The 27293-nt window shown below is 49.3% G+C and overlaps 1 protein-coding gene across 5 annotated transcripts in view; it reads left to right on the top strand.

Annotated features, from left to right (window-relative positions):
* Positions 1 to 27293, top strand: part of STARD8 (StAR related lipid transfer domain containing 8) — a 74016-nt gene that overhangs the window by 35752 nt on the left and 10971 nt on the right. For 3 of the 5 annotated variants that reach the window (XM_083512432.1, XM_083512431.1, XM_083512433.1), the window contains 6 exons: positions 16538 to 16609; positions 19263 to 19344; positions 21147 to 21210; positions 22197 to 23470; positions 25134 to 25307; positions 27030 to 27189. In XM_083512432.1, coding sequence (XP_083368558.1) covers positions 16538 to 16609; positions 19263 to 19344; positions 21147 to 21210; positions 22197 to 23470; positions 25134 to 25307; positions 27030 to 27189 — 1826 coding nt within the window. Of the gene's footprint in view, positions 1 to 16537; positions 16610 to 19262; positions 20161 to 20303; positions 21211 to 22196; positions 23471 to 25133; positions 25308 to 27029; positions 27190 to 27293 lie in introns of all 5 variants that reach the window. The other 2 variants (XM_083512435.1, XM_083512434.1) reach the window with 1 other exon arrangement.

Genomic DNA, 27293 nt, shown 5'->3' with positions numbered 1-27293 from the left:
TCTCCCTCCTTTTAACCCAGGCTGCCTGGCGAGAATCCTAGGAGTAGAACAATCAACAAACACAGCAAGTTATTCAGGTTGAACTTAATTAACCCATACAGTGGTGCCTCGCAAGACGAAATTAATTCGTTCCGCAAGTCTCTTCGTCTTGCGGTTTTTTCGTCTTGCGATGCACGGTTTCCCATAGGAATGCATTGAAAATCAATTAATGCGTTCCTAGGGAAACCGCCTTCAGACCAGGTCCGGGGACAGTCTGTCCCCGGACCTCTTCTGAAGGCTGGGGGGGGGACAAGGGCTTTTCTTCCCACCCCCAGCATTTTAAAAAACCCCGGGACAGCGGAGGACTTCTCCGCTGTCCGGGCGATCTTAAAATGCTGGCGGGCGGCATTTTAAAATCGCCCCGGGACAGCGGAGGACTTCTCCGCTGTCCGGGGCGATTTAAAAGCCCCTGGGAAGGCAGGCAGGGGGGACAAAGACTTTTGCCCCCCGCCCGCCTTCAGAAGGTGTTCCCGCCCCCCGCCCCGCTTCGGAACAGCGTTCCGAAGTGGGGCGGCTGGGGCAGGTGTTCTCGCCCCCCCGCCCCGCTTCGGAGCAGCGTTCTGAAGCGGGGCGGCTGGGGCAGGTGTTCCCGCCCCCCGCCCCGCTTCGGAGCACCGGGAGAAGCAATCTCCCCGCAGCCCCTTGCTTCAAAAGAGGTCGGGGGCAGCGTGAAGCGCTTCCCGCTGTCCCCGGACCTCTTTTGAAGCAAGGGGCGGTGGGGAGAAGCTTCTCCCCGCCGCCCCTTGCTTCAAAAGAGAAGACCCGCTGTCCCCGGGGCAAGCTTCGTTTTGCGAAGCAAGCCCATAGGGAAATTCGTCTTGCGAGGCAACTCCAAAACGAAAAAACCTTTCGTTTTGCAAGTTTTTCGTCTCGCGAGGCGTTCGTCTTGCGGGGTACCACTGTATGTGAAATAATTTATTTCATTTATTGCCTCCTACCTTTTCCTGCCTCCACGGAGCTGAAGGTGTCTTGCATTGGCCTCCCCCTCCTCAATTAACACCCCAAAACAACCCTTCGAGGTAGGCTAGGCTGAGAGGCAGTGGCTGGCCCAAGGTGAGCCAAGTGGGAATTTGAACCCTGGTCTCCCAAGTCCTAGCCAGCACTACAGCTCCCTGGCTCTCTTAAATCGTGCGTCCTGGTGCTCACTTTTTTGAGGACCAGGTAAAGAAGATGTCAATCTGCCTGCTGGCATTCTGATTTCAGGGTTTTCTCCGCTGCTGCTTTTAATGCTTTAGCTTAAGTTTATATTCTCTTTGTCTATCTCCACTGCTTTATTATTATTATCTTTGATGCTTTAATGTTTTCCTGTTCTTATCATCTGTAAGCCGTTGGTTTGGTGGCAGCGGGGGGCGGAGAGCTTTCTTGGAAGTGAGACATTTGCAGAGGAAATGTTCTCATTGGATCTTGAAAGAGATCTTCCTTCCTGTCTCCCATAATCTGACATGATGTTACTTTTACCCCCACAGTGAAATTCAGAGAGGGGGCAGGAAAAGTGCTGGGTGTACTCATGTCTCGGCACTCTTTAAAAAAATAGGAATTAACCGTGAAACTGCTTTGAACATTTATTTTTTTTTTTTAGAGAGAGAGATGATAAACTGTGGTATGTTTAACAATGAAATTCACTTCCACAGGAGGCAGTGATGACCAACAAACTAGATGGCTTGAAAATAGGATTAGACAACTCCGGGGAGGAGAATAAGGCTATCAAAGTCTACTAGCCGCAATGGCTATGCTCTCGTTCCATGCTCAGAAGCAGCAAGGCTTCTGAAGGCCAGTTGCTGGAAGCCACAGGAGGGGAGAGTGTTTTTGTGCTCAAATCCTGCTTGCGGGTTTCCCATTGGGGACATCTGGTTGGCCACTGTGAGAACAGGATGCTGGACTTGGTGGGCCACTGGCCTGATCCAGCAAGGCTCCTCTTATTTATTTTTATTTTTTGTTGTTTTGAGTTTCCTTCTGAGGGGAAAGCAACTAATAAATATAATTATAATCATACCCGTTTGCAGAACATTTGTGATGAACGAAAACGTCATGGGAGTGTTTACATGACAATCATAAGTAAATCAATGTTCAGACCACTTCTTTATTGAAATTATCACTTGCCCGGGAGATGGGATGTGTCCGGCTTTTTGGAAACCTCACCCAACAAATCATACCCTAAAGCACATTGTTAACTTCAGGCAACTTTGTTCTGAAGATTGTAATAGCACAGAACTGGAGGGGGAACCCAGAATGAGCCATTCTGGCGAAGGAAATAACCCAGTTGTCCAATTTCGGTGGAACGGTCATGTTAAGAGATGGAAGGTACATTGCAGAGCATCGTCCTTCTATTCGTTTTCGTAAGCGAAAGCGTAACTTTGAGGTTTATCCTGTTTTCCGTTTCCCTTCTCCCGACTGGTTCCATGAGCATTTGCAGGACACAAGGGGTTAAGGCTGCTCCCCAGCAGGATGGAGCAGAGTAGCTTCTTTCATGAGCTGAGATGGTTTATTTCCTTGCCTTCTTCAGGATTCAGGGAGGTGCTGGTTTCTTTAAAGGCATTTCCTGTAGGCAAGTTTATATTTGGCATAGCGCTGGAAGCGGAAGAGGGCTGGGACCAAAGTGGCGGGCTTGGAACAGAGAGAACCAGATTTTTCTTAATGTCACCACAGATTCCCTCAAAGAAATCTGCACTCCTTGACTTGTGTCAATTCCCTCAGGGAAGGAAGAAGGTCATGCAAACTGTCCCTATACGGATACTTTATAAACTGCTCCTGTTTTTTGTTTTCTTTTTTTAATTGGGCTAACAACAACAGAAATACGCATCAGGCTGGTACAATAAAAATAGGCTGAGTATACTTTTAAACATAGTATGGAATAAAACCCATTACTCTTCATTGGTGGGATGCATGTTAAAGGGGAATAATATCATATATTATTGAATCCACCAAATCTATCGGTAAGCAGAGGGAGGTGACAGACCGTGTCACCTACTGCCCTAAAACTACAGCATCCACCATGCCTCAGACACGTTACAAAATGACCAGGTAGGCAAAGAGAACTAAAGGTAAAGGTAAAGGGACCCCTGACCATTAGGTCCAGTCGTGGCCGACTCTGGGGTTGCGGCGCTCATCTCACTTTATTGGCCGAGGGAGTCAGTGTACAGCTTCCAAGTCATGTGGCCAGCATGACTAAGCTGCTTCTGGCGAACCAGAGCAGCGCACAGAAACACTGTTTACCTTCCCGCCGGAGTGGTACCTATTTATCTACTTGCACTTTGACGTGCTTTTGAACTGCTAGGTTGGCAGGAGCAGGGACCGAGCAATGGGAGCTCACCCCGTCCTAGGCTCTGTGGTTTAACCCGCAGCACCACCCGCGTGTCTAAAAACTTGTGATGAGAAAATGGGAAGCGGCAGGCTCCCTTGGAAGGTGGTGGACTCTCCTTCATGGGAGGTTTTTAAGCAGAGGCTGGGTGGTCATCTTTAGCTGTGATTCCTTCACTGAAGGAGATTGGGCTCGATGACTCTTGGGGTCCCATCCAACACTATGATCCCACGATTTCCTTGTATGAGATGTTGAAATGCCCGAACTTATAACCGTGTTGCTTTCTGTTATTGTGACTTTTCACATCGGAAGAAGCGAGTTACGAAACCGGGCTTATCCAAACACATCTTGTTTGAAGATAGTATTTCATCGCACGCAGGCAGTTTTCCTGACCCCATGTCAATGGCTTCCATTGTTTCATTGTTGGCTCTGTTTCTTGTAGGTGAGCAGAGGTGAAATCTGGTCTACACACACACACACACACACACACACACACACACACACACACGGCTTTGGAGATGTGAGAATTCTGGACAAATTTATTTGGGTTTGAGATCTGGCTAGCAGAGGGGAAGTGAGAAGTGCCTTAGTTTTGTGCCCCTCTATTTTGGACAATACCATCGTAAAAGATGTTTTCTGATATTCTCCCAGTGCTGTGCTTTCTGCCTTTGAGAAAATGGAAAGGGGGGGGGGGAATCGAAGATCAAGAGAAAGCAATTATGGGGGCACCTCTCTCCCATTCTGGCCCCTTGGACCAAGGGATCTGCAAGGTCAGCACATCCTGGGATCGTTTTTAGGTACCGGTAAGCCAAAGATGGAGCAACATAGAGCCCAAGGGAAGAGAGATGGACTACGCTATGGTTGGCTAGCTGAAGTGGATGGTGTCAAGACACCAGCAGTTGGCTTACCACGTGAGTTTGATGGGTGATAGAAAATAGATTTAAAGAAAAGAAAGCCAAAAACTCCATGATACCCACATTTTGCAATTTGGCCTCAGGAAAGAATCTTGTGTATCTGAATTTGATACATAGGAAATAAAGTCCTACCAAACATTGCAGAAATGTTCCAGATCTTCTCTGCCTTTAGAAACCACTAATTTGTGGGTTATTTTCTCAGTGATAGACAGAACCCACACATTTTTGTCCTGCAGAGAAAGAGATGCATGTTGTGTAATGTCTTCCATTTTTGAGCTGTACGGGTTTGTGTTGCTGCTAGCATCCAGGTGAGGTACATTGCAGGGGGTTGGTCTAGATGACACTTGGGGTCCCTTCCAACCTTAGAATTATAGGATTCATTAAATAAATAAATAAAATTAAAAAATTGTCCAGTAGCACCTTAGAGACCAACTAAGTTTGTTCTGGGTATAAGCTTCCGTGTGTATGCATACTTCTTCAGAACATCTTATACCCAGAACAAACTTAGTTTGTCTCTAAGGTGCTACTGGACAATTTTTTAAATTTATTTTGACTGCATCAGACCAACATGGCTACCTACCTGAATCTAGGATTCATTCAAAGTTTTGAACAGAAGTTGAGGGACCATCTGTCAGAGATTCTTTAAGCTGTGGTTCTTCCATTGCAGGGGGTTGGACTAGATGACTCTCAGAGTCCCTTCAAACTCTACATTTTTATTTATCTACGATTCGCAGGAGGCTTTTAAACAGAAGTCATCTAGTCCAAGCCCCTGCAATACAGCAACCACAGCTAAAGAATCCTTGACAGATAGAAACCCAACCTCTTTTTCAAAACCTCCAGAGAAAGAGAGCCCACCACCATAGTAATATTGACTAGTCAGATAACGATGGTCTAAATATTGCCAGGTTTCTTGTGGTGCATTCCAGGTAAGAGAAAAATTATAGAACAAGCCAAGTGTGATGGGAGTTTCAGTCCCGATATGTCTTCACCCAATTTCATATTTTTTCTTCAAAAATTCCTCTTTTCATTTGTTCAACTTCAGTTTTGATAAGAAGCCATTTCCTCCCTTATTCATATCCCTGCATTGCAGAAGGTTGGACTAGATGAGCCTTGGGGCTCCAAGATTCTTTTTTGGTGACTTCCTGAAGAAAGAAAGGGGGACCTTCAAAGCAGAATCTTGCTTCTGACAAGGTGGCCAGCAGCTGTCGATCTTCAGATTTGGCACAGCCTTTCCACATGGTTACCTGACCAGAAGCAACCTCTCATTCATGTGAGCCTGAAAATCCCACTTAAGTTGGGGTTATGCGGTGGGTGAGCATCTCACTAAACAACCATAGGAATTTGGTGCTTAACCTCTGGAGCTTAACCTCTGAAAGCAGTGACCCTGTAGCCAACTCCTACGGAAAAGGGATTAAAAACTTTCTCTAGAGTCAACTGAACTTCGTGTCACAATGGGGGAAGGCAAAGGAAGCTGGTATTGCAGTCTCTCCACCGCTCCCTGCTTTTCCCCAACCCCTCTGGGGATTTTTTTTTAGTTTTCCAGCTTATTTAAGGTGCCTATTCCTCCTGTCCCACTGGTACTGTGAGTTTGGGCAAATTACGGTAACTGTGATTTCCTTCTTGTTGATGTTGCCATCGTCATAAAGTTGTTTGTTAGCAGTTGGCAATCTTTTTTCCCAGCTTAGCAAGATGGGCCTCTTGGGCCAAATGTCACAGGTGAGCAAATCTGGCGACCTGTCCATCACCTGACATCACAAGGTTAGCAGATGACTCAGTGTCTGGAAGTCCTGAAGCACCAAATCTGAAGGGATGGGGGGAGGTTGGTTAAATCCTGCTGTGTTGGCTGGATTGACCGGGCAGTGTCAACTAGGTATGGTTTGGGGGAAGCAACCTCACAGGCTAAACTGGAGGGCCAAGACTGGACCACAGGTTAGATGTGGCTCACCCCTCTTCTCGTGTAATTGCTAGAAATTGAAGGCATGTTCATGCATTCACCTAAGCACCAGTCTTTCCGCGTTGTTCAGGGAAGGTCTGTGGAGGGTTTTTACTCTTCATTGGGTGCTAGTAAACAAATGTATGAGACACATGAATCTAAGTATTGGGTACAACAGTGTTTCCCAAAGCTTGGGTCTCCAACTGTTTTTGGACTACAACTCCCATCATCCCTATCTAGCAGGACCAGTGGTCAGGGATGATGGGAATTTTTTGTCCAAGTTACAGCAGGACTGTAAGCTAAAACTGCCACGTTTCGGGGGGGGGGGGATGCAGTATGAAAGAATGGTAAAGTGCCTTAACCTTTCCCTTAAATAGAAGCTTATAAATTTCAGAACAGGAATTGTGCTTTTTACATTCAAAAAGGGAATAATAATAATAATAATAATAATAATAATAATAATAATAATAATTTATTATTTGTACCCCGCCCATCTGGCTGGGTTTCCCCAGCCACTCTGGGCGGCTTCCACAGAAACCAAAAAACACTAGAATATCATACATTAAAAGCTTCCCTGAATAGGGCCGCCTTAAGATGTCTTCTGAATGTCAGGTAGTTGTCCATCACCTTGACATCCAATGGGAGGGCATTCCACAGGGCGGGCGCCACCACCGAAAAGGCCCTCTGCCTGGTTCCCTGTAGCTTCGCTTCTCGTAATGAGGGAACCGCCAAAATAAGGGTGTTCTCTCTTTTCCTCTTCCATCATCACTCCAAGTAGTTTTATGCCTCTCATTGCAGAGGGTTGGGCTAGGTGTCCCTTAGGGTATCCATTCCAACCATACAATTCTATGATCCTTTTTGGCATGTCCAGGGTTTATAAGCTTGGTTTTGTAAATGACACACATCCCTGTCCTCCAATTGGCTGGGTCTGGGTTGGAGAGGACGAGATACTTTCTTTGGGCGCCCCTCGTAGCAAAATGCTGCAACGCACAGACAAGCCCAGAACCTCTTAGGAGATCCATGCATACCAGTAAAATTCCTCCAGCTTTATCAGGTTTGCACAACACCATTTTGTGGCATCTTCAGGATTGCACAACTCTTCTCCTCACTGAAGAAAGGTGGGGAGGAGAGATTGCCTGATGCCTTTGAGGGCAATTTCTGAATGGGAGAGCTAAGCACAATAGTCACCCCTTGGAATTCCATTTCCCTTTTGTGTTCCTCTCACAGGATTGCCACCTTTCGTCCCTCAGCAGGGCTCTTCTGCCTTTTTGCAGCTATGTCCCATGTGCTGTGGATTCCTAGGCAAAACCCAAGCAGTCCAGAAAATGAGCTGAAACTCTGCTGCATTTCCTTCCTTCCTTCTTTCTCATCCTAGCTTTCATGCTTCCTGCTGTCTGACCTGTTCATCGGTTATCTTAGCTAGTTATAAACATTGTACATTGAAAAGATATGTGTCTTATTGTGAATATCAGTGCTTATAAAGCCTGAACAGAGGGAAACTGCACTGTCTTTTTTTAAGGCACAATCTCTCTCTTTTCACCCCTTTTCAAAAACAATGGAAGCAAAACAAGCTTCCTGCTCTGTGAATTTTGCTTTTTACCCTTCTGGAAATTTTAACTAATGGATTAAATTAGCTAAATCTCATCTGGTGAAGTGAGGTCAGGTTGCAGCCCGACGTGATTTCCTTTCTAGCCAGTGGAAATATTTGTAGGACCACCAACAGAGTCCCCACTTTCAGGAAGAGGCCAGGAAGGTTGAGGCAGCCCAGTCAAAGGAGGGGATGGGTTCCTTTCAGGAGGTCAGGCTTCTGCAGACCCTTCGTGGCATTTGGCTGCTTCTTGCTGTGTTCAAAGAACTTTGGACCTGCTCAGAGACACACACTGCCTGTGGGGATAACATTTCTGAAAAATCTGGCAACCTTAGCCACCCATCCAGTGTAGTGGAAAGAGGTCCACCTCAATGGAAGATAAATAAGGATTAAAATCTCTGAGGGAAGAGATTGCAGTTGAGGAATAAGCTATCAGTTAAGGGGCGTTTGGCCTTTCTGCAGAAGCAACAAACTTTTGTTTCTTCCCCTCTTTCGGTAAAAGCTGGTCTGAATCATGCTTTGTGGGGGAAAGTGGGGAATTCTTGGCTGGCAAATTGCCATGCCAGGTTGCGTATCACTCCTCAGTTTCAGGGGTTATCCACACTTGCCTTTCCTCAGGTCTTTCCAGGAACAGGCTGCGCTCCATTTCCAAGCATCCCTTTCCTTTTCCCTCTGGAGCATCCCTCTCCCCGCCATCCTGCTCTTTAAAGCTCAATCAGAACAAACAGCAATCAGAGACCTGCCAAAGCTACTTGGTGACTTGGAGGGCCACAGAGAGACCCTAGGCAGCTCGCTGGCCAGTCTCCTTCCATCCAGACAGCCCCCGACTGTCAGTTCAGCAATGCTGCCTGAGGCCAATTGCTCTCTGCATCCTGTTTTGAAATCTTCCCTGCATTCCTGGCAAGGATATGCCTGTGCACAAAGGAGGGCTCTTTTCTCTGTTTGGGACCCCATGACATGCTTCGGAAACCATTTCTGACAGGCCTGTTTGTCACCGTGCAGGGGGAGAGGAGGTCATGGGTGCTTGTCTCCTGGCATTGCAGCCGCTTAACAGTCTTAAGGACAGAAAGCGTTTGGCACTAGCTGCCTCTCTGTTGTTGTTGTTGTTGTTGTTGTTGTTGTTGTTGTTGTTGTTGTTGTTGTTGTTGTTTTCATTGTCGTTGTCGTCATCCTCCTCCTACAGACCACATTTCCACACTTTCTTCATCTGGTAAGGGCATTTTATGTCATAGAATCACAGAATTGTAGAGTTGGAGGGGTCCCCCAAGAGTCATCAAGAGTCATCACAACTAAAGAATCCCTGACAGATGCCCATCCAGCCTCTGAGGAAATCTGTTCCACTGTCAAACAGCTCTTACCGTCAGAAAGTCCTTCCTAATGTTTAATGGGAATCTCTTTTCTTGAAATTCGAATCCATTGGTTTGGGTCCTCTTCTTTGGAGCAGCAGAAAACAAGCTCCCTCCCACCTTCCACGTGAAAGCCCTTCAGATATTTGAAGGTGGCTCTTACCACCTCTCAGTCTCCTCTGGAGATGCCGGGCAAATTTCCGCCCATGGGGACTGTTAGCTCACAGAGGAGAACTCCCAGGTTGTCCTGGAGTCATAGAATGGCAGCATTGGAAGGTAACCCAGTCCAGTCCAACCCCCGACATTGTCAACCGAGTGCCTAAGACCACCGAGAGTCTCTTGCAGCTGAGGCAAGATGGAAGCTCTCCCTCTCTGCTGTGCTCGCTGTTACCAGCGCTCCCTACCATTCCTTGGATGAAGCAGGGCTTGCACCTGAGTAAACACACACGAGACTGGGCTCTAAATCTGCTCGTTTGGGTCCTTGCAACGCTTTCCATACACATCCCATCCTCCTTTTCTGATTCCCTCTGCTCTTACATATTTGCAGAGGGAGAGTTGTTTCAGGATCCTGAGCTGTCCTCAAATTCTGGGTGACTGGAATTCCTCCAGGGAGACAACCACCCTCTCATTTCACGGGAAACAACATTGCGGCTTCATCTTCTGGCGCCACGGGAGCCCTGAGCAACAGGAAGGTCCACCCAAGAGCGAGTGGGAGGGAGGTTTTTCCTGTGGAGAGCTAGGTTGAACGCCAAAAGTTGGGGAGAGGAGGATGGGACCCCAAGGAGCTGAAACACCCACTCCGTCCCTCTGCAAAGAAAGAGGTGCCTTTCAGGTGCCAAAGTGGGGAATAATCTTGGCTTTGAAAACATTGAGGACCAGGACAACTTCTGCGTTGGCAGGTGAAACCCAGGCTATTCCCAGGGAGCATCTTGGAAGGAAGGAGACCCACCTGTCAGGGATTCTTTCGCCTTGATTCCTGCATTGCAGGGGCTTGCACTAGATCACCTTTGGGATCCCCTCCCAACGCTACATTTCTATGAGAGGAATCCAGTTTGGTCTGGGTTTCTTTGATTTTTGAAAGAAAATTGACTCTGTTTTCACCTCCCAGATGAATACACAGATCGGAAGAGAATTACCCTACAGATATTGCACTTCTCCAAAGTGGGTGGTGACAGGTCTCAGCTCAAAAAACATACCGAAATGTGTAGTGTTCTAAAATGAAGCACATTTAGAAATGTCTGCATGGAGATGAAATACACATGTTAATTTTTCATACTTTTTTTAAAAGATGAAAATTAATGTAGAAACAGGGTAGTGGGGACTTGTCAGTAAACACAGGCAAGTCTGGGAAAAACCACCAGTCCAAACCACAGGACCCACGTGCTGCTTGCGTGATGTTTTCCACACCAGGAGTGGATCTGGATGTTTGGCTGCAATGGATGCTTGTAGGTTGCGGAGCGTCTGCTCGCTTCTCCACCTTGGCCAGTTTAGGATAATTGAATTGTAGAACTGGAAGGGTCCCCAAGGGCTCGTCTAGTCCAACCTCCCGCAATGCAGGAATCGAAGAGTAGTTAACCGGTAAGGAACTTACTGGTTTGACCAGTTAAAGGCTATTTTGTTGGGTCAACAGCGCTGGGCCACCAGGTTGTGCAGAGCCCCAACTAAAGGCCTTTGGTCTCTGCATTCTTTCTTATGTACTGAAGTTTTCACCCTGGGCTATCAGGGGGATACTGTAGGTAGTTTTCACTCAGGTCCACATATGCAAATAAGGAATTGAAAGTGACGTTCAGTGATTGGATAGTTACAGAAAGTTGTTACTGTTGCGTTGTAGTGGAGTTCTATATAAGCAGGCTGGCTGAACCCTTCAGTTCAGTTCAGTTCTGTTCTGGCCTGTGAATAAACAAGAGCTGTTTGAAGAATCGCTGTGTCGTCTGATATGTTCACCCACAACTTAACATTCTTCATCTGGCAAACGCTCCAAATGAAAGGAAAGAAGATTCTGACTAAACATCAGGAGGAGCTTTCTGACAGTAAGAGCTGTTTGACAGTGGAGTGGACTCCCGTGGGAGCTGGTGGACTCGTATTTCCTTGGCGGTTTTCAAGCAGGAGTTGGATGGATGCTTCAGCAGTGCTTCTTGCAGTGCTGCAGGTTGGACAGTTCTATGGTCCTGCGATTCTGTGATGCTATGGGGTGATGGCTGTTCTGCTTCTGGGCACAATGTGAAGTGCTGGTTGATTTACACACCATGGGAGGAAGGCCTAAAAGCTAAACTGCTATAAACATCGTTGTGGTTTCTTCATTTCACGGGGCTTGACTTGAAGACCTTTGGGCGTGCCTTCCCCCTCTCTGATCCTGCTATTCATTGGAGGCTTTTAAACAGAAGTTGGGTGGCCACTTCCCAGGGATTGGTTGTCATTCCTGCATTGCAGGGGGGTTGGGCTGGATGACCCTTGGGGTCCCTTCCAACAGTACAATCCTATGGTTCTGTGACTCCAGCCTGGACCCAGTCATGGGAGCTAATAATTCCAAAACCAACAGTCGGGGTTCATCCAGCTGCTCAAGCAGCACCAGCCTGGTCCCTTGGGGTGGGATCCTGTGATCCGAGTGGAATTGCTGGTGGGCTTGCTTAGAAGCCAGCATCTTTTGTTTGGGACCCAGGCAGCTGCTTTAACTGACGGCCTTCCACCTGCAGACTGACCCCCGAGAGAGGGAGGGAGGGTGTCTTCCTTTTCTATGCTCTCCGTAACATCCACAACGCTGTTGCTGCCTTGCATTGCGATTCCGTGAGATCATATTTGGCGCATGCTGTTTGCTCTTCCTGTGTGGGTGGAAGTTCCAGGCAGAGTCCTTGGTTTGCTGGCGCTGAGGCCCAGGGCAGGACAGCACTGCCGATGGATAAATGCTGCAGTCATGTGTGCAGGATGGGACGGTCAGGACTGTTCCCAAGCCTTGCAGAGAGACGTCCTCCTGAGTGTGGCCTCTTCCATGCTCCTTGAAGCCTTTTATTTGTTGAACATGCCTATCTGCTAAGCACAGATGGCTGTGCTCTGCTACCCACGGTTGGAGGCAACGATGTTTCTGAATCGCAGTCGCTGGAAACCGCAAGAGGGCAGAGCGGCTCTTGAACTCGAACTTCCCACAGGCATCTGATTGGGCTAACTGAGAACAGGATGCTGAGCTAAATGGGCCTGATCCTGCAGGGCTCTTTTGATGTTTCACTAATAGGTCGCAGGTTGTTTGCTGTGGCAAAGCCAGATAGGGAAACTTTGGTTATACGGTCCTAGAATTGTAGAGGGGGGGGGGGACAGATGAGTGGGGGGGGCAAGCACACAGGGGGCCGCCCTGTCACCAGGCCATGGCATGTTGTGTGGTTGAGCAGTAACATCTGAGTTGTGTCTCCATGCCTCCTTGCCTCTGCTCAGCTGAGTGCTTTGTCAAGGCGGGCATTGTTCTTGTGTCTTTATTTGTTTTAAATAGTAAAATAGGCAGTCCTGTTCAATTTGTAAAATAAGGGGGGGGGGAGGGAAAGTTAGAACTGTAGAGTTGCAAGGGACCCCTGAGGGTGATATAGTTCAACCCGCCCCCCAGCAGTGCAGGAATCAAAATTTGAAAACATTACTGCTTACCCAGGTATTGGTTAGGTGCCTGTCAAGCTACAGTGGTACCTCAGGTTAAGAACTTAATTCGTTCTGGAGGTCCGTTCTTAACCTGTAACTGTTCTTAACCTGAAGCACCACTTTAGCTAATGGGGCCTCCTGCTGCCGTCACGCTGCCGCCGTGCAATTTCTATTCTCATCCTATAGCAAAGTTCTTAACCTGAGGTACTATTTCTGGGTTAGCGGAGTCTGTAACCTGAAGAGTCTGTAACCTGAGGTACCACTGTACTCTGTTTTACTTCAGTACAACCTCAGTTCAAAGCATTTGACAATGGAAACCAAGAAGTTTAAAAAATATATACGCAATAAATGCAGAAGTCACAACTGAAGCATCCATGACAGATGGCCATCCAACCTCTGCTTAAAACCCCCCTAATTGATCCTTCCTAGCCTTTTGCCTGGGAAACATAGGTGTGCCTAGTTTTGGGGGTATCCTCTTTTTGCAGTCTTTCCCCCACTGCCTTGTTGTTGGGATCAGTGGTGTGTCAGCGGAGGCTTTTTGGATTACATTGAGGCTAGAAGTTAAGACCCAGTGAGCAAGTTTTACTAGAATTACCAACCTCCCTCTCTGGGAAAATTATTTGCTGCATATCCTACTTTCTCACAATTGTGTAAATGGAATTCTTGAGCTACAATCCCTGCATTGCAAGTTGTTGGACTAGATGACCCTCAGTGTGTGTGTGTGTGTGTGTGTGTGTGTGTGTGTGTGTGTGTGTTGCAAAACAGCGTTCAGGCAAATGCAGTATCAATTCCAGACAGTTTTGCAACAATATCACAATCTTTGCTTAACGATACTGTATAAGCAAACTTTTTATTGAAACAACAACAACCAAAAACACAAGACTTACTAGCAACATATTGAAGTAGCTGCAACAATGTGATCAAACGCAAAACAGCAATACAACAAGCATGGAGACCCGCAACCCAATATGCAGATGGAAACTAAACGCAGAGAATTACCCCCTTGATGACAGCTTGTCTATGTGAGGCTCCCCCTGCAGTTGATTCATGAGCTGCGGTTAGTAGAGGATGCTGCAGCCCAGTGGGTGAAAGGAGGGAGGCCTTGGCATCACAAACCACCTGTGCTCAGGGATCTACACCGGTTTCCGATTTGCTTCTGGGCCAAGTTCAAGGTGTTACTGCTAAAACCCTGAACAACGTAGGATCAGTTTAACTGCAAGATCGCTGTACAACCACTCAACCGCTTTGATCAGCAGAATTGGTGCTGTGACAGCTGCCACATGATCCCAGTTCCACACTTGCAATTCCTCCATCTTTTAGTGTAGTGGCACCTAAACTTCGGAACTCCCTGCCTATTGAGGCAGGCGCCTTCTCTGTACTCTTTTCACCACCTGCTAAAAATATTTTTGTTTAGGCAAGCCTACCCAGATGTTTAGATAGCATGTGCGAGTTTTAATCTGTTTTTTTAAAAGGTAAAGGGACCCCTGACCATTAGGTCCAGTCGTGGCCGACTCTGGGGTTGCAGCGCTCATCTCGCTTTATTGGCCAAGAGAGCCGGCGTACAGCTTCCAGGTCATGTGGCCAGCATGACTAAGCCGCTTCTGGAGAACCAGAGCAGCGCACAGAAACACCGTTTGACGTGCTTTCGAACCGCTAGGTTGGCATGAGCAGGGACAGAGCAACGGGAGCTCACCCCGTCGCGGGCATTCAAACCACCGACCTTCTGATCGGCAAGTCCTAGGCTCTGTGGTTTAACCCACAGCGCCACCCGCGTCTGTTGTTATTTCAAGCATCTGAAATGATTGTTGGCGACTCTTCTAATTGATAATTTGATTGTTTTATCTATTTTTGTAAACTGCTTTGCGTGGTTTTTTGTAGTTGCAGCAAGACTACAGGTAACTCAGAAGGACAATTCAGTGGCATTTTGGAACCTGTTTACATCGGAATTCCCATACATCCATTCAGTTTGTTTTGTTCTAATATTGTACAGGATTAATAACATTTGCTGGAATCTCAGTACTGCCTTGCAGGAGGTTGGGGGGGGGGGCTTTTGTGTGTGTGGGGGGGTCCCTTCCAATGCAACAAATTGTACAATTCCTTGAACAGTTTGCTTTGTGATGGGGGAAAGGGTCCGAATCCTGGATGGTTCCTGTAATTCCTTCGGTGATAACAGATCTCTTGCTGTTTCCTGGCTTGGACCACTTTTTGATGCTGATGTCCAGAGAGGCATTTTTCACTTGCCCCACCCTGCACTAGAATGCTTTGATTTTTTTACTTATTTTTTTATTTGCGTGTGCAGCCATGGTACGAAAACAAACCCTGTTCCGACCGGCCAAAGGAAAGGCAGATTTCTTCCTCCTTTCCTGCCCCCTCCCCCGTCCCTCATCCATTGCTTTGTGGAACAGCGGGAAGGAAGTTCACATTTCCATTGCTGATGTGAAGCAGAGTTCATCAGGATCCCAGGGCACGTCTAAGCAACACACCCTGTTTTCCTTGCTGCTCTGGAATGGCTGCCTGGCTCGCCTTGCCTCTCTCCAGAAGCCAGCAAGAGAGCTCTCGCCTGGGTCAGCCAGCGTCTGCATGGAGCCCAAGAGGCCGTGCAGAGAGTTGGTCAGGCCTGCAAAGCTTCAGCTGTTGTATCCTGGTGATCCGTCCACCTTCAGGGGTGATCATGAACCTCCAGGATGCTCTGAAAGGAATGACAGAAGCTCTTTCGTGGCTCCCTTGCTGACTTCTTCCCAATGCTATTTGTGGATAACAGATCTCTTGCTGTTTCTTGCTTTGGTGAAAATGTGTGCTATGTCTGGAGGGTGGTAGGCTAGTCCTTTGCAAAGGGATGATATCTGTGTGGTGGAATTCACTGGGTCAAGTCCTTGTTTTGCAAGTAAAAAGAGGAACTGATGTCCAAACAGTGGGGGGAAATGAGGATGGCCAACTCTGTTCTCCAGCTAGTACTCCGTTTGTACAGATATCTTCTTGGGGTGTGAGGAGCAGACTCCTGGACTCATAGAATGGTAGAGTTGGAATGGATCCCAGGGATCATCTAAGCCAACTCCCTGCTATACAGGAATCTCAGCTGAAGCATCCATGACAGAGGTCATCCATCTTCTGCTTAAACACCTCCAAGGAAGGAAAGTCCATCACCTTTTCACTATCCTTTTCACTGTCAAACAACTCTTACTGTCAGAAAGTTCTTCCTGATGGAATCTCCTTCCTTGTAACTTGGAGCCATTGGTTCCATCTTCCAGGTGACAGCCCTTCAGATGGCTTGAAGATGGCTATCATATGCCCTCTCTTTATCCTTTTATCCAGGCCAAACGCCCCCAACTCCCTCAACTGTTCCTTATCCAAATCCTTGGTATCCAAACCCTTGATCATCTTGGTTGCCCTTCTTTGCACACCTTCCAGCTTGTCAGTATCCTTCTTAAATTGTGGTGCCCAGAACTGGACACAGGACTCCAGGTGGAGTCTGACCAAGACTGCTATGACTTCCCTCAATCGAGACACTAGACTTCTGTTGATGCAGCCTAGAATTGCCCTCACAGAGCTGTGTTTCCCACAGAGGTTTAACGATTGATTTCTCTTCTGAGGGAACTCTGGGAATCGCAGTTCTGTGAATGGAATGGAGGTCTCCTGATAACTCTCAGCACCTTGAAAAAACTACAATTCCCAGGGTGTTTTAGGGGGAAGCCACGATGGTTTAAAGTGGTATCATAGCGTTTCAAGTGTTTGGTTCTTTGTTTTTGCTGGAGACCTCTGTCTGCAGCTCCTCTTCAGCTCTGTCTGTTTGCTCTCTTACAGAGGCTGAGGCTGCCAAGGCCTGTGACTGGCTGCGAGCGGCTGGCTTTCCTCAGTATGCCCAGCTCTACGAAGGTAAGAGAATCAGGACTGCATGCAATTCCTTTGGGATGAAGTGGGGAAGGGGAGGCCCAGCCTGACACCCAGATCGGTCCACCCATGAATATTCAGCCGCCACCACCACTGTGACTGTGTGGTTGGCTGGTCCACCTCTCTTGCTGTGTTTACTTAAGACCCACCCTCCCTAGAGGTCCAGGTGAGGTCTCTCCTCAGATGGCTGCCAGTCTCTGCCTTCCCCCAGTTAGATACTGTATTATGGAATCGCAGAATGGTAGAGTTGGTGAGGACCAGCCTAACCTGCTTCAGTGCAGGAATCACAGCTAAAGAATCCCGGACGGATGACCATCCATCCTCTGTATGAAAACTTCAAGTGAAGGACAGTCCTCCACTATCCAAGGGGAGTCTGTTCCACCGTTGGGACAGCTCCTCCCGTCGGAAACCTCTTCCAAAGCTGCTGCAGCCACCACTTTGGTCTCCATCTGAGACTGACTGAACCAAGAGAAGCGTCAGACGATGTCTGCATGAGAAACGCTTTTACATGAAGTTTGGGAGAAGAAATGTAGGAAACCTCCCATTCTGGCTGTGTTTGTTTTGCTGCCCGCCAGCCTGTGGAGCATGCAGCCACTTCATTTCAGAGGGGTTCTTTCCCTCTTCTTCTCTGGGAACTACCCTAATGTGTCCGTCCCCCCCCCCCAGATGGGAGTTTTTAGGGGTTTGTCCATGTCTTCCACACCCGCCCAAAGGGCCAGCTGGGCTTCTGTTTTTCTCCTGCAGTGGACGTTTGGCCCCCACTGGCCCACAGAGACAGAACCTAGCAGTCCTCTTCTGAGAGGTTTCTGGTGGCCACATGAGTTGCCCTCTCCCTGACAAGATACCCTTTTGCTCACTTCCTGGCTGGTGTTGAGGAAGGTGCTTCTGTCAAAGATAGGGGATCTTGGCCATCTTTTCACTGCCTCCTCAGGTATAAGGGGAGTTTTCAAGCACTTGGGGATTCTGGGCTCATGTACACTTCCTTTTGTGCTGTGTTTCTAGTGTCCAAGCGGTTTTTGTTGTTGTCCTGGCGCTTTCCCTGGGAAAACCCACATTTTACAGCTGAAACAGAGCAAACGGCAGTCTGTGGAAAACCCAGTTGCCGTTTACTCCAATTCAGCAGTAAAACACATGTTTTCTCGGGGAAAGTGCTGGGACAAAAAATAAAACAAAAATGCTCAGACACAGACCTGGAACCTCCATACCTGTGTCTAGACAGCGTGGATGAAAAGTAAATATGCATGAGCCTTCTGATTGACAGCAAAAATCATAGAAGGGAAGACAGAGAGGTAACATGAGAGCCATCTTGAAATATTTGAAGGGCTGTCCCACAGGAGATGGAGTGAGCTTGTTTTCTGTTGCTCCAGGGAGCAGGAGCAGAACCAATGGTTTACAGTGACAAGGAAGGAGATTCCAACTAAACTTCAGGAATAACTTTCTGACAGGAAGAGCTCTTCCACAGCCACTTGGATTCTTCCTGCATGCCATATACTTTACAATGCAAACCATACACAGCACAGGGTCTCCAGGTTGACTTTTGTTTCCTGTCCACACATGGCATGGGAGAACCAAACAAAAGCCTGAGCTCTGCCTTAGCTGGAGGACAGGAGAGTTACAGGGCCAGGACAATCGGAGGAAGCCCCCAGCAGCAAAGCGCAGCCAGCCATTGTGCCGGTCGAATACCTCCCCTCCCATCACGTCCGCGCGAGACAAGACTGGCTGATAGTTTTCCAGGCTGTCTCTTTGTGAGGGTGGGGTGCATATGGGTCTGTTTTTGTTTGGTTTTTAGAATTGGGGAGGGGGATGTCCTTAGGTGCTTGAAGGCTTCTTTTGCGATGTGTGCATTCTCCTGATGAGATCAAGCTTTGTTTTGAAAACAACAAACAACCCACAATACTAGCCCTTAATGTAGGAATAACAGAAAAATAGAATTTTAGACTTTGAAGGGACACCAAGGGTCCTCTAGTCCAAGCCCCTGCAATGGGGGGAACTTGAAAGCCATGGGGGGAAATCTGAGGGAAGACCTCTTGGCTGAAGACAAACAGGACCAAGTAGGGCTTCATGGGGTCTGAGATGCCCCATGTCACTCCTGAGCCCTCCCCAGTGGCTACTATTCCCTTCGCTCTTGCTCTGCATGCATTTATTACTCGATTAAATAAAAGTTGCACACCTCTTAATGGCAAATAAGCGGTTTGCAAACAAAGGATTCATTTAAATCACTCACACACACAAAAAAATACCAGTTTAAATTTGGGAGTTCATGAAGCCCCTAGTCTTCAGCACAGGTTTCTCTCTTATTCTGACACATGTCCTTTGGCAACATTAAGGACTAGAAACTTGTTTTGCATTACATGAAAGCTGAGATTTGCTGGATGCTGAACGCCAGTTTCTAAGCCGGTGTGGTATGATTCCTAAATTGCAAAGTGCTGCTTACAGAAAGTGAGAGTGGGCTGGTGAATTCAAGTTAGGATGGAGCCTAAAAGTGAGCACAGAGAGGGCATTTGGCAGGGCAGCAGAAATACGGGTGTCCCTTCTTCCACCATGGACGCCACTGTGGACAACCGGCTTCTCCTCCAGCACCTTCAAGCAGCCGTCCATCTTCTCAATCAAACTCTTCTCTCCTCCTTCTCATCCTCAGAATCCCTCTTCCCTCTTGACATTGCCTCTGTGAAGAAGGACCACAGCTTCTTGGACCAGGATTCCCTCAAATCCCTCTGCAGGTTAAAATGAAAAATGAAAATGGTCACTGTTGCCAATGGAAGGATATGGGGAAGCACGTTGTTGTGGTCAGAGGGTGGCGTTGGAGAGGGCAGCTCAGCCAGGCCCAGGGGATGTGAAGGTCTGACCTTTCCTGGTCCTGTCAAGCAGCTGACTGTCAACTGGCTCAGTGAGGTGGGGAGGAGGATCCTGGGACCTGACCTGTCCTCTCTGCCAAGCCCATTTGGGTCTGGGGAAATATTCTGTCCATTTGCTTGATGGGCAGATCGCTGCTTCTGGGGCTGATAAATCCAGAGCATCTTGCTGCTCAGTATACGGCTGGTTGGGTTTTTTGGGGGTGCCAGCTCTGACACGCTGGCATGACTGGGATAAGCCCAGAGGGTGGAGATGCTACAGGATGTGAGCTTGTGTGAGCTCCAGAAGTTGACGTCACAGATGAGGTCACGTACAGGAAACCTGGAGCCGTGGCTAAACTGAAGAGCCGTTCTTAAATGTGGCTCCCAAGTCTTCCTCTGAGTTGCTGGTGGTAAGAGCGGTTTGGCAGAAGAGCAGACTCCCTCGGAAGGTGCTGGACCCTCCTTCGCTGCAGGTTTTAAGCAGAGTTTGGATGGCCATCTCTCAGGGATTCTGTAGCAGTGATTCTCACATTGCAGGGATCACCCTTGGGGTCCAATCCAGCTCTACAATTCTGTGAAGTTATAGCTCTGTAGAAAATTTAGGGGATGGGTCGCAGGGGGAGTTTGCTCCCTCAGGTGCTTTTTCCCTCCTAAGGCCCCCTTGTTTTGGGTCCTCCCCAAGCCTGCTGCTCCTTCCCTCTTGTGCTTCGCTGGGACCATTTGGGCAACATTAGGATCCTTCTGTTAACTTTAATCCACGTAAACCAGGTTCCTTGACGAGATTACTGCCCTGCACATAACGCCACAAATGGCTGTGCACTTTCACATTCCAAAACCCCTTTCAGTAAATTTATTATCAACTTCTCTAGCTTTTAAAAATTGTAATGGCTACTGCTGCTATTGCTACTATTTTAAAATGCCCCCCCCCCAATTGTTGCTGTCTCATGTGATTATTCTATTGTCAACGTTGTTCCGATGCTCTGGGCCTGTTTTAATTTTGACCAGGCAGCTCTTGGGCTTTGCCAAAATAAACAGCCCACCATCTCAAAATACAAATAAATCACATGTGTGCTAACCAGCTTGGGAAGTTGGGGTGGGGCTTTTCAGAGGCCTAAGGCCTGTCCCAAAGCCCTTGACTGATACCTTTTAGCCTGGTAACCCCTTAGAAGGAATACATGATTTCTGCATTGCAGAGGGTTGGTTTGGATGACCCTTGGGAATCCCTTCCAACTCGTATGATTCTGTGATCACCGAGTGTCTGTGTTGGGGGCCAGGCTTTAATCCCCTTGCCAGCTGGCTCCACACTCCAGGAACTTTCTGTTAGGGGGCAGGAGGCCGGGGGGGACATATCTCTGGACTCGGGTCGCAGTTGCTGGCGTGAGATGAAAGTGACGCTCAGCCAGTCGCCGGCATATTTGAGCAGCTGGAAGCGCCTCGCTGGGGCTGCTGAGCCACACATGTTGGTTGCTTAGTGCCCATAGCTCCCCCTCTATTGGCCTGAGCTGGCACCCCCACCCACAGCATCCCTGGAGAGAGCCGTGTGTGGTCACTTGATCCCCAGCTGTTTGCGGGACAAGTGACGGTGCCCCGAAACAAGAGCCGCTTGTTTTTAAATAGCCTGGCCGGCGGCAGCAGCTGGGACGGGACGGCCGAGCCAGACAAAAGCCCCTCTCCTTTACTCCTTGCAGGAGACTCGTGACACTGAACTCGTGCGCCTCGATGAAGCTGGAGGTCCACTTTCAGAGGAAACAGGTAAGCCTGGGCCCTCGGATGGGGAGGCCGGGAAGGGCCCAGAGAAATCAAACCTGGACCCTGGGGAAGGAAGCTCAGACAGACCTAGCACAGCAGAAAGCAGGTCTCAGTCAGGTTTTCTCCCTCCCTGCCACCCAAAAGGTTTTTAAACAACACAGAACAGACCCTGTGGTCCCTGCATTGCAGGGGGTTGGACTAGATGACCCCCTGGCCCCTTCCAGCGTTTCTGAACATGCAACAGTCTAATTAGTACAGTCAGCATGGTGTAGGTATTAGAGTTGAGGGCCTGGGAGAGGCTAGGGCTCAAATTCCTCACTTGGCCACAAAGCTCACAGGTTGTCTTTGGAGGCCAGTCACTGCCTCTGGGCCTGGCCTTTCTCAAAGGGGTGTTGTGGGGCTCAAATGGGGAGGGAGAAGAACAACCAGTTTGTAGCAGTCAGAGTGTCAGACTAGCGACCTGGGAGACCACGCATGGTTGTTGTTGGGATTAAATGAAGAGGAGAACCACATGCTCTACCTTCAGCTCTTTGGAGAAAGCAATGGGTTAGAAAATTAAATTAAATTAAAATAAATCCCAGTAACTGAGGGATTAGGGATGTGGGTGGCGCTGTGGTCTAAACCACTGAGCCAAGGGCTTGCCAATCAGAAGGTTGGCGGTTCAAATCCCTGTGACGGGGTGAGCTCCCATTATTCAGTCCCAGCTCCTGCCCACCTAGCAGTTCAAAAGCATGCCAAAAGTGCAAGTAGATAAATAGGTACCTCTCCGGCGGGAAGGTAAGCAGCGTTTCCGTGCGCTGCTCTGGTTTGCCAGAAGTGGCTTAGTCATGCTGGCCACATGACCCAGAAGCTGTCTGCAGACAAACACCAGCTCCCTCGGCCAATAAAGCGAGATGAGTGCCGCAACCCCAGAGTCGTTTGCAACTGGACCTATTGGTCAGGGGTACCTTTACCTTTAACTGAGGGATTATTTCCTGTGTTTGCTTTAGAATGACGACTCGGGAGACGAGGACTTCTGTGCCATCAGCGATCGGTGGGCTTTCCAGAGAGACAGCCGTAGGTGGTCCCGAATCGGCTCCGACGATTTCCTCTCCCGCAGCCCGGAGGCAGCCTCCACCATGAGGAAGCTGCCCAGCCAGGAGAGCATCCTCACTGACCTGAGTGCTGAGCTGGAGGCCTCCTCTCTCCACAGCGACCCCAGCACAGGCGAGTGTCCTGCTCTCCCGGACCCATCCTCCACCCAGGATTCCCCGACCTTGACCCTCTCCGTCCCCAGCTTGGAGGACCCCTCGCCCACTGACCAGTCCCAGGACATGAGTGGGACCAGCAAGGGGGACGCCAGGAAACGCCGGACTCGGAGCTTCCTCAGGAGAATCGAGTCCCTCAGGAGGAAGGATAAGGAGAAGCTGGACTCTGCCAAAGCGCAAAAAGAGGATGGGACGGATGCCGAGTCCTGGTGGAGCTCCTCAAAAGACCCAAGAAGTGGGGTGTCGCCTTCTTCCTGCGGCAGCAAAACGCTTCCCTCAAGAGGGCGCCGGGCCAATGGGGCCTTGGGGTCAGCTGGGGAGCAGCCCAAACATGGTAGCATTTACCTGGAGGACTACGAGGCAGGCCGGGGCAAGGGCACCCCCTGGGATGCTGGCGGATTGGGCCACCACGACCTGTTCGAAAGGGACTATTTGGTCCACATCCCCAGAGACTACAAGCCGGGCACTTTCCCCAAGTCTCTCTCCATTGAAAGCCTGTGCCCGCTCGAGAGCGGGTGTTTGCCTGACTGGAAATCGAGCGGTCCAGCTTCAGGCCTCTTGCCAGGCGGGGTTGGGATGGGCAGCAGGACAGGCGAGGCCTTGGAGTGCAGGCTGAGGCGGCCCTCGTGCGGCTCCACAGGCAGCTGCACCAGCCTCTATGACAATGTGCCCGAGTCCAGCGGTGTCACGGACGACCTGTTTGGCCTGGACAGGGACGTCATCTACGAGAACCTGGACGAGATCCTGGAGCACGTTTGGGGGCTGCAGAGGAAGGTGGAGCTCTGGTCCGAGGCCATCCAGCTGGACCCGGAGGGCGGAAGCATCGTTGGCGGGGAGGAGACGGACTCTGGAGGGGAGCCCGCCACCCCAAACTTTGAGGAGCGCTCCGTGTCAGACATTGGCACATCGGCCAGCGACTTTGACAGCACGGCCAACTCCCTGAACGAGGCGGAGGACCTGGGAATGAGGGAGCGGAGAGACTCCGGGGTGGGCGCCTCCCTCACCAGGCCTTGCAGGTAGGGGGTCAAGGAATTGTCGAGGTGGGTGGGACCCCCAGGGTCATCCAGACCGACCCCCTGCAACTTGGTTAGACAGGGACCAGAAGATCACACCATGCTTCTATTGGAAAACAGTGCAACAAACTGGATGTTTTGAGGAGAGCCAGGGTAGTAGAATCCTGGAATTGTTGGGTTGGAAGGGATCCCAAGGGTCATCTAGTCCAACCCCCTGCAAAGTGGGAATCGCTCAAGAATCCCTGACAGGTGGCCATCCAACCTTGCAGTCAGGATGTTGGGAGGCATTTCCTTGTATTTCCTGGAATTTGTCCCTCTATTCCTCCCTCTTTCCACCCAGCAATTGTTCTGCAGGGTCTCCTTGAAGGTTGCAATCCTGCTCTGTGCGTAACAAGTGCAGGATACACATGTGGAACTGTCAACCCTTTTTTTCTTTCGATTTGCCATGGGACTGCTCTCGGACTCCTAGGATTTTCCATTTTTATTTTTAAATTGGCATTTGGCAAATGTGGTCAGTGCTGCCCGTAAGGAGAGAAGCAGCTCCTAGAAATGCAGTGGATGATAACCATAGTAATAACAGCGTTTATGTAATATGGGTTGCAGCGGGTTGGGCTGGATGACCCCTGGGGTCCCTTACAACTCCACAATCCTAGGATTCTACGATGCACCAGCCTTTGCCTTAACATGGCAGGGCCCTTATGGACCGGTACCATGGGTGGGTTGTGCATTAGTTTTGAAGATGGTTCCAGGCACCCTGTGGGAAAGCCCGGGAGCAATTACAGAAGCCAGCGAGTTCTCTTTAGTCAACTAAACCCATGGCGGGAAAATGTCCCAGATTAGGTTGGAAGTTTGGTGACCTCTAGCGAGCCGAAATGGAAATAGCACCCCTGTGAATTTTGGTACCATTTAGATGTCTGCATCTTTGTGATGGCACCCCCAAAAATATAACAGTTACAGTTTGCTATTTCTACTTTGCTGCATCTTACCTTCAAAATCTATGGGACGTGGGTGGCACTGTGGGTAAAACCACAGAGCCTAGGGCTTACCAATCAGAAGGTCGGTGGTTTGAATCCCCGCGATGGGATGAGCTCCCGTTGCTAGGTGCCTGCTCCTGCCAACCTAGCAGTTCGAAAGCATGTCAAAGAGCAAGTAGATAAATAAGTACCGCTCCGGCGGGAAGGTAAATGGTGTTTTCATGCGCTGCTCTGGTTCTCCAGAAGTGGCGTAGTCATGCTGGCCACATGACCCGGAAGCTGTACGCCAGTTCCCTCAGCCAATAAAGCGAGATGAGCGCCGCAAGCCCAGAGTCGGCCACGACTGGACCTAACAGTTAGGGGTCCCTTTACCTTTACCTTCAAAATAGCTAGACCCCCCTTTTCTTTTCATGAATTCATTTCTAAATTAGGTTTCTGCTCTTTGTGGATGGAGGATTTTACTTTTTGCCTTCTGCACTCTCCTAAGTTGGACTGAGGATGACCCGTGGGGTCCCTTCTAATTCTTTGATTCTAATCGTGATGCTCTATTCTGCCTTGGTCAGACCCCACCTCTAGTTCTGTGCCCCGTTCTGGGCACCACGGTTGGAGCTGAGCTGAGGGTCCACTTTGAGTGGCTGGTGGCAAAGCTGGTTGAGATAAATCAGTGGCGTCTGTTCTTCCTCCCCACCCAGGAAGCTTCGCTGGCACAGCTTTCAGAACTCCCATCGACCCAGCCTGAACTCAGCTTCCTTGGAGATCAACCGCCAATCCGCCGCCCAGCTCAACCTCCTCCAAAAATGCTCCCTCCTTCGCCTCACAGCCATCATGGAGAAATACTCTGTCCCCCATAAGCAGAGCTGGTCATGGTGAGTCAGCAGAAAGATTCTGCCAAGGAATGTTGTGGTCTGAAATATCCATTAGAAGGTGGGGAAAGGAAAGGGAAAGGCAGGAGTATTTGGCCCCGGGCATGGGGGTTAGAATAGATGGCCCTTGGAGTACCTCCCAGCACTACAATTCTAGGATCCTGTATAGTATGTATATATCTTTAGTTGAATGGTATCCTTGGAGATACCAGTCAACTAAAGATATGTACATACTATGCAGGATCCTAGAATTGTAGTTCTGGAAGGTACCCCAAGGGTCCAAGGATGGGATGCGGGTGGCGCTGTGGGTTAAACCACAGAGCCTAGGACTTGCTGATCAGAAGGTCGGCAGTTTTAATCCCCGCAACGGGGTGAGCTCCCGTTGCTCGGTCCCTGCTCCTGCCAACCTAGCAGTCTGAAAGCACGTCCAAGTGCAAGTAGATAGATAAATAGGTACCGCTCTGGTGGGAAGGTAAACGGCGTTTCCGTGCGCTGCTCTGATTCGCCAGAAGCGGCTTAGTCATGCTGGACACATGACCCAGAAGCTGTCTGTGGACAAACACTGGCTCCCTCGACCTATAGAGCAAGCTGAGCGCCGCAACCCCAGAGTCGGTCACGACTGGACCTAATGGTCAGGGGTCCCTTTACCTTTACCTTTACCTCCAAGGATGCTTCTTCAAGGGCATTGCCCTCACTGGGCTAAATAAATTGACACACCTCTGAAGGCTGTTATCCATTCTCTCTCTGCCATATGTGTGGCAGAGCAGATTATTAATGCAGAATCATAGAATCAGGGAATTGTTGTGTTGCAAGGGACGCCCCCACCCCTGCCCGGGCCATTTAGTCCAACCCCTTGCACTGGCAAGAATGGCAGCTAAAGAATCCCCAACAGATGGCCATCAAACCTCTGCTGAAAAAGAGTGACCCGCAACTTCCTTTACCTACTGTGGGAGAGGGTGTTTGTAAATGCTGATGGGATGTGCATTCTGCTGGGGGGCAGACTGCAGTGGCAGAAAAAGAAGGGAAATAGACAGTTTTGGGGGGCAGGGGGAGGAAGTGTTGAACTTGCCAGCAAATTTATGCCCTTACTAGGGAGAGAAGAGGACAGGCCTTTATTACCTGGAGCACAAGGTACTCTGGGAAATAAGGCAGGAATGTGCTAACAAAAACTGCCACCTGCCAGGGATACTTTAGCTCTGATTCCTGCATTGCAGGAACTTGGACCAGATGAGCCTTGAGTTGGTGCCTTCCAACTCTATGAATAACAAAGCAGAGACCTGGGGACTCCCCCCCCCCTTCTCCATCCTTCTGATGCCAAATTGCTGTATTCTTCCCTGCATTTGTTCAGTTTGACTGTTTCAGCAATAGGGTGGGGGTTTTTTGGGGGGGTGCTGGGGGAGAAGAAGAGCTGGGCCGAATCCTGTTCAGACTGGGCAGGCAGCCCCTGGAGACACACATCCCCCCCCCCTGCTTTCCTTTGACAGAATGGGACAGGCATTCCCAGCAAGGGCCCACAATCCCTTTATTTATTTTTCTATAGTATTTTCATTGAATTGCTCCGTACAGCCCAAATAACAAAACTTAAGGCTTCACAAAACAAAGCATGTAAAAATGAAACTGAACTGGACCAAGGTCAGCAATGGGATGCAAGAGAAAATGATAAAAGCTGGTTATCTGGATATTTGCAATTCCCTATTGACCACCACCCCTTCTTTCCTTCGGCAGGGCGGTCCCGAAGTTCATGAAGAGGAGCAAGACTCCCAACTACAGGGACAAGAGAGTCTTTGGGGTCCCGCTACTCGTCCACGTCCAGAGGACTGGACAACCGCTGCCCCAGAGCATTCAGCAGGCAATGCGCTACATACGCAGCCAGTGTCTGGACCAGGTGAGGTGACCTCGGCAGGCTCAGCCAGGCTTTGCCTCGGCCACAGCCCCTCTTAAGTCTTGGGGTGCCAGCAACCTGCCCCTGTGGGGGTCTGGTCTCTTGCA

This window comes from Podarcis liolepis (genome assembly GCF_965112155.1).
Source record: "Podarcis liolepis genome assembly, chromosome: 7".
Lineage (NCBI taxonomy): Eukaryota > Metazoa > Chordata > Lepidosauria > Squamata > Lacertidae > Podarcis > Podarcis liolepis.
Note: the sequence above shows the minus strand (reverse complement) of the source record. Positions and strands in the feature narration are given on the sequence as shown.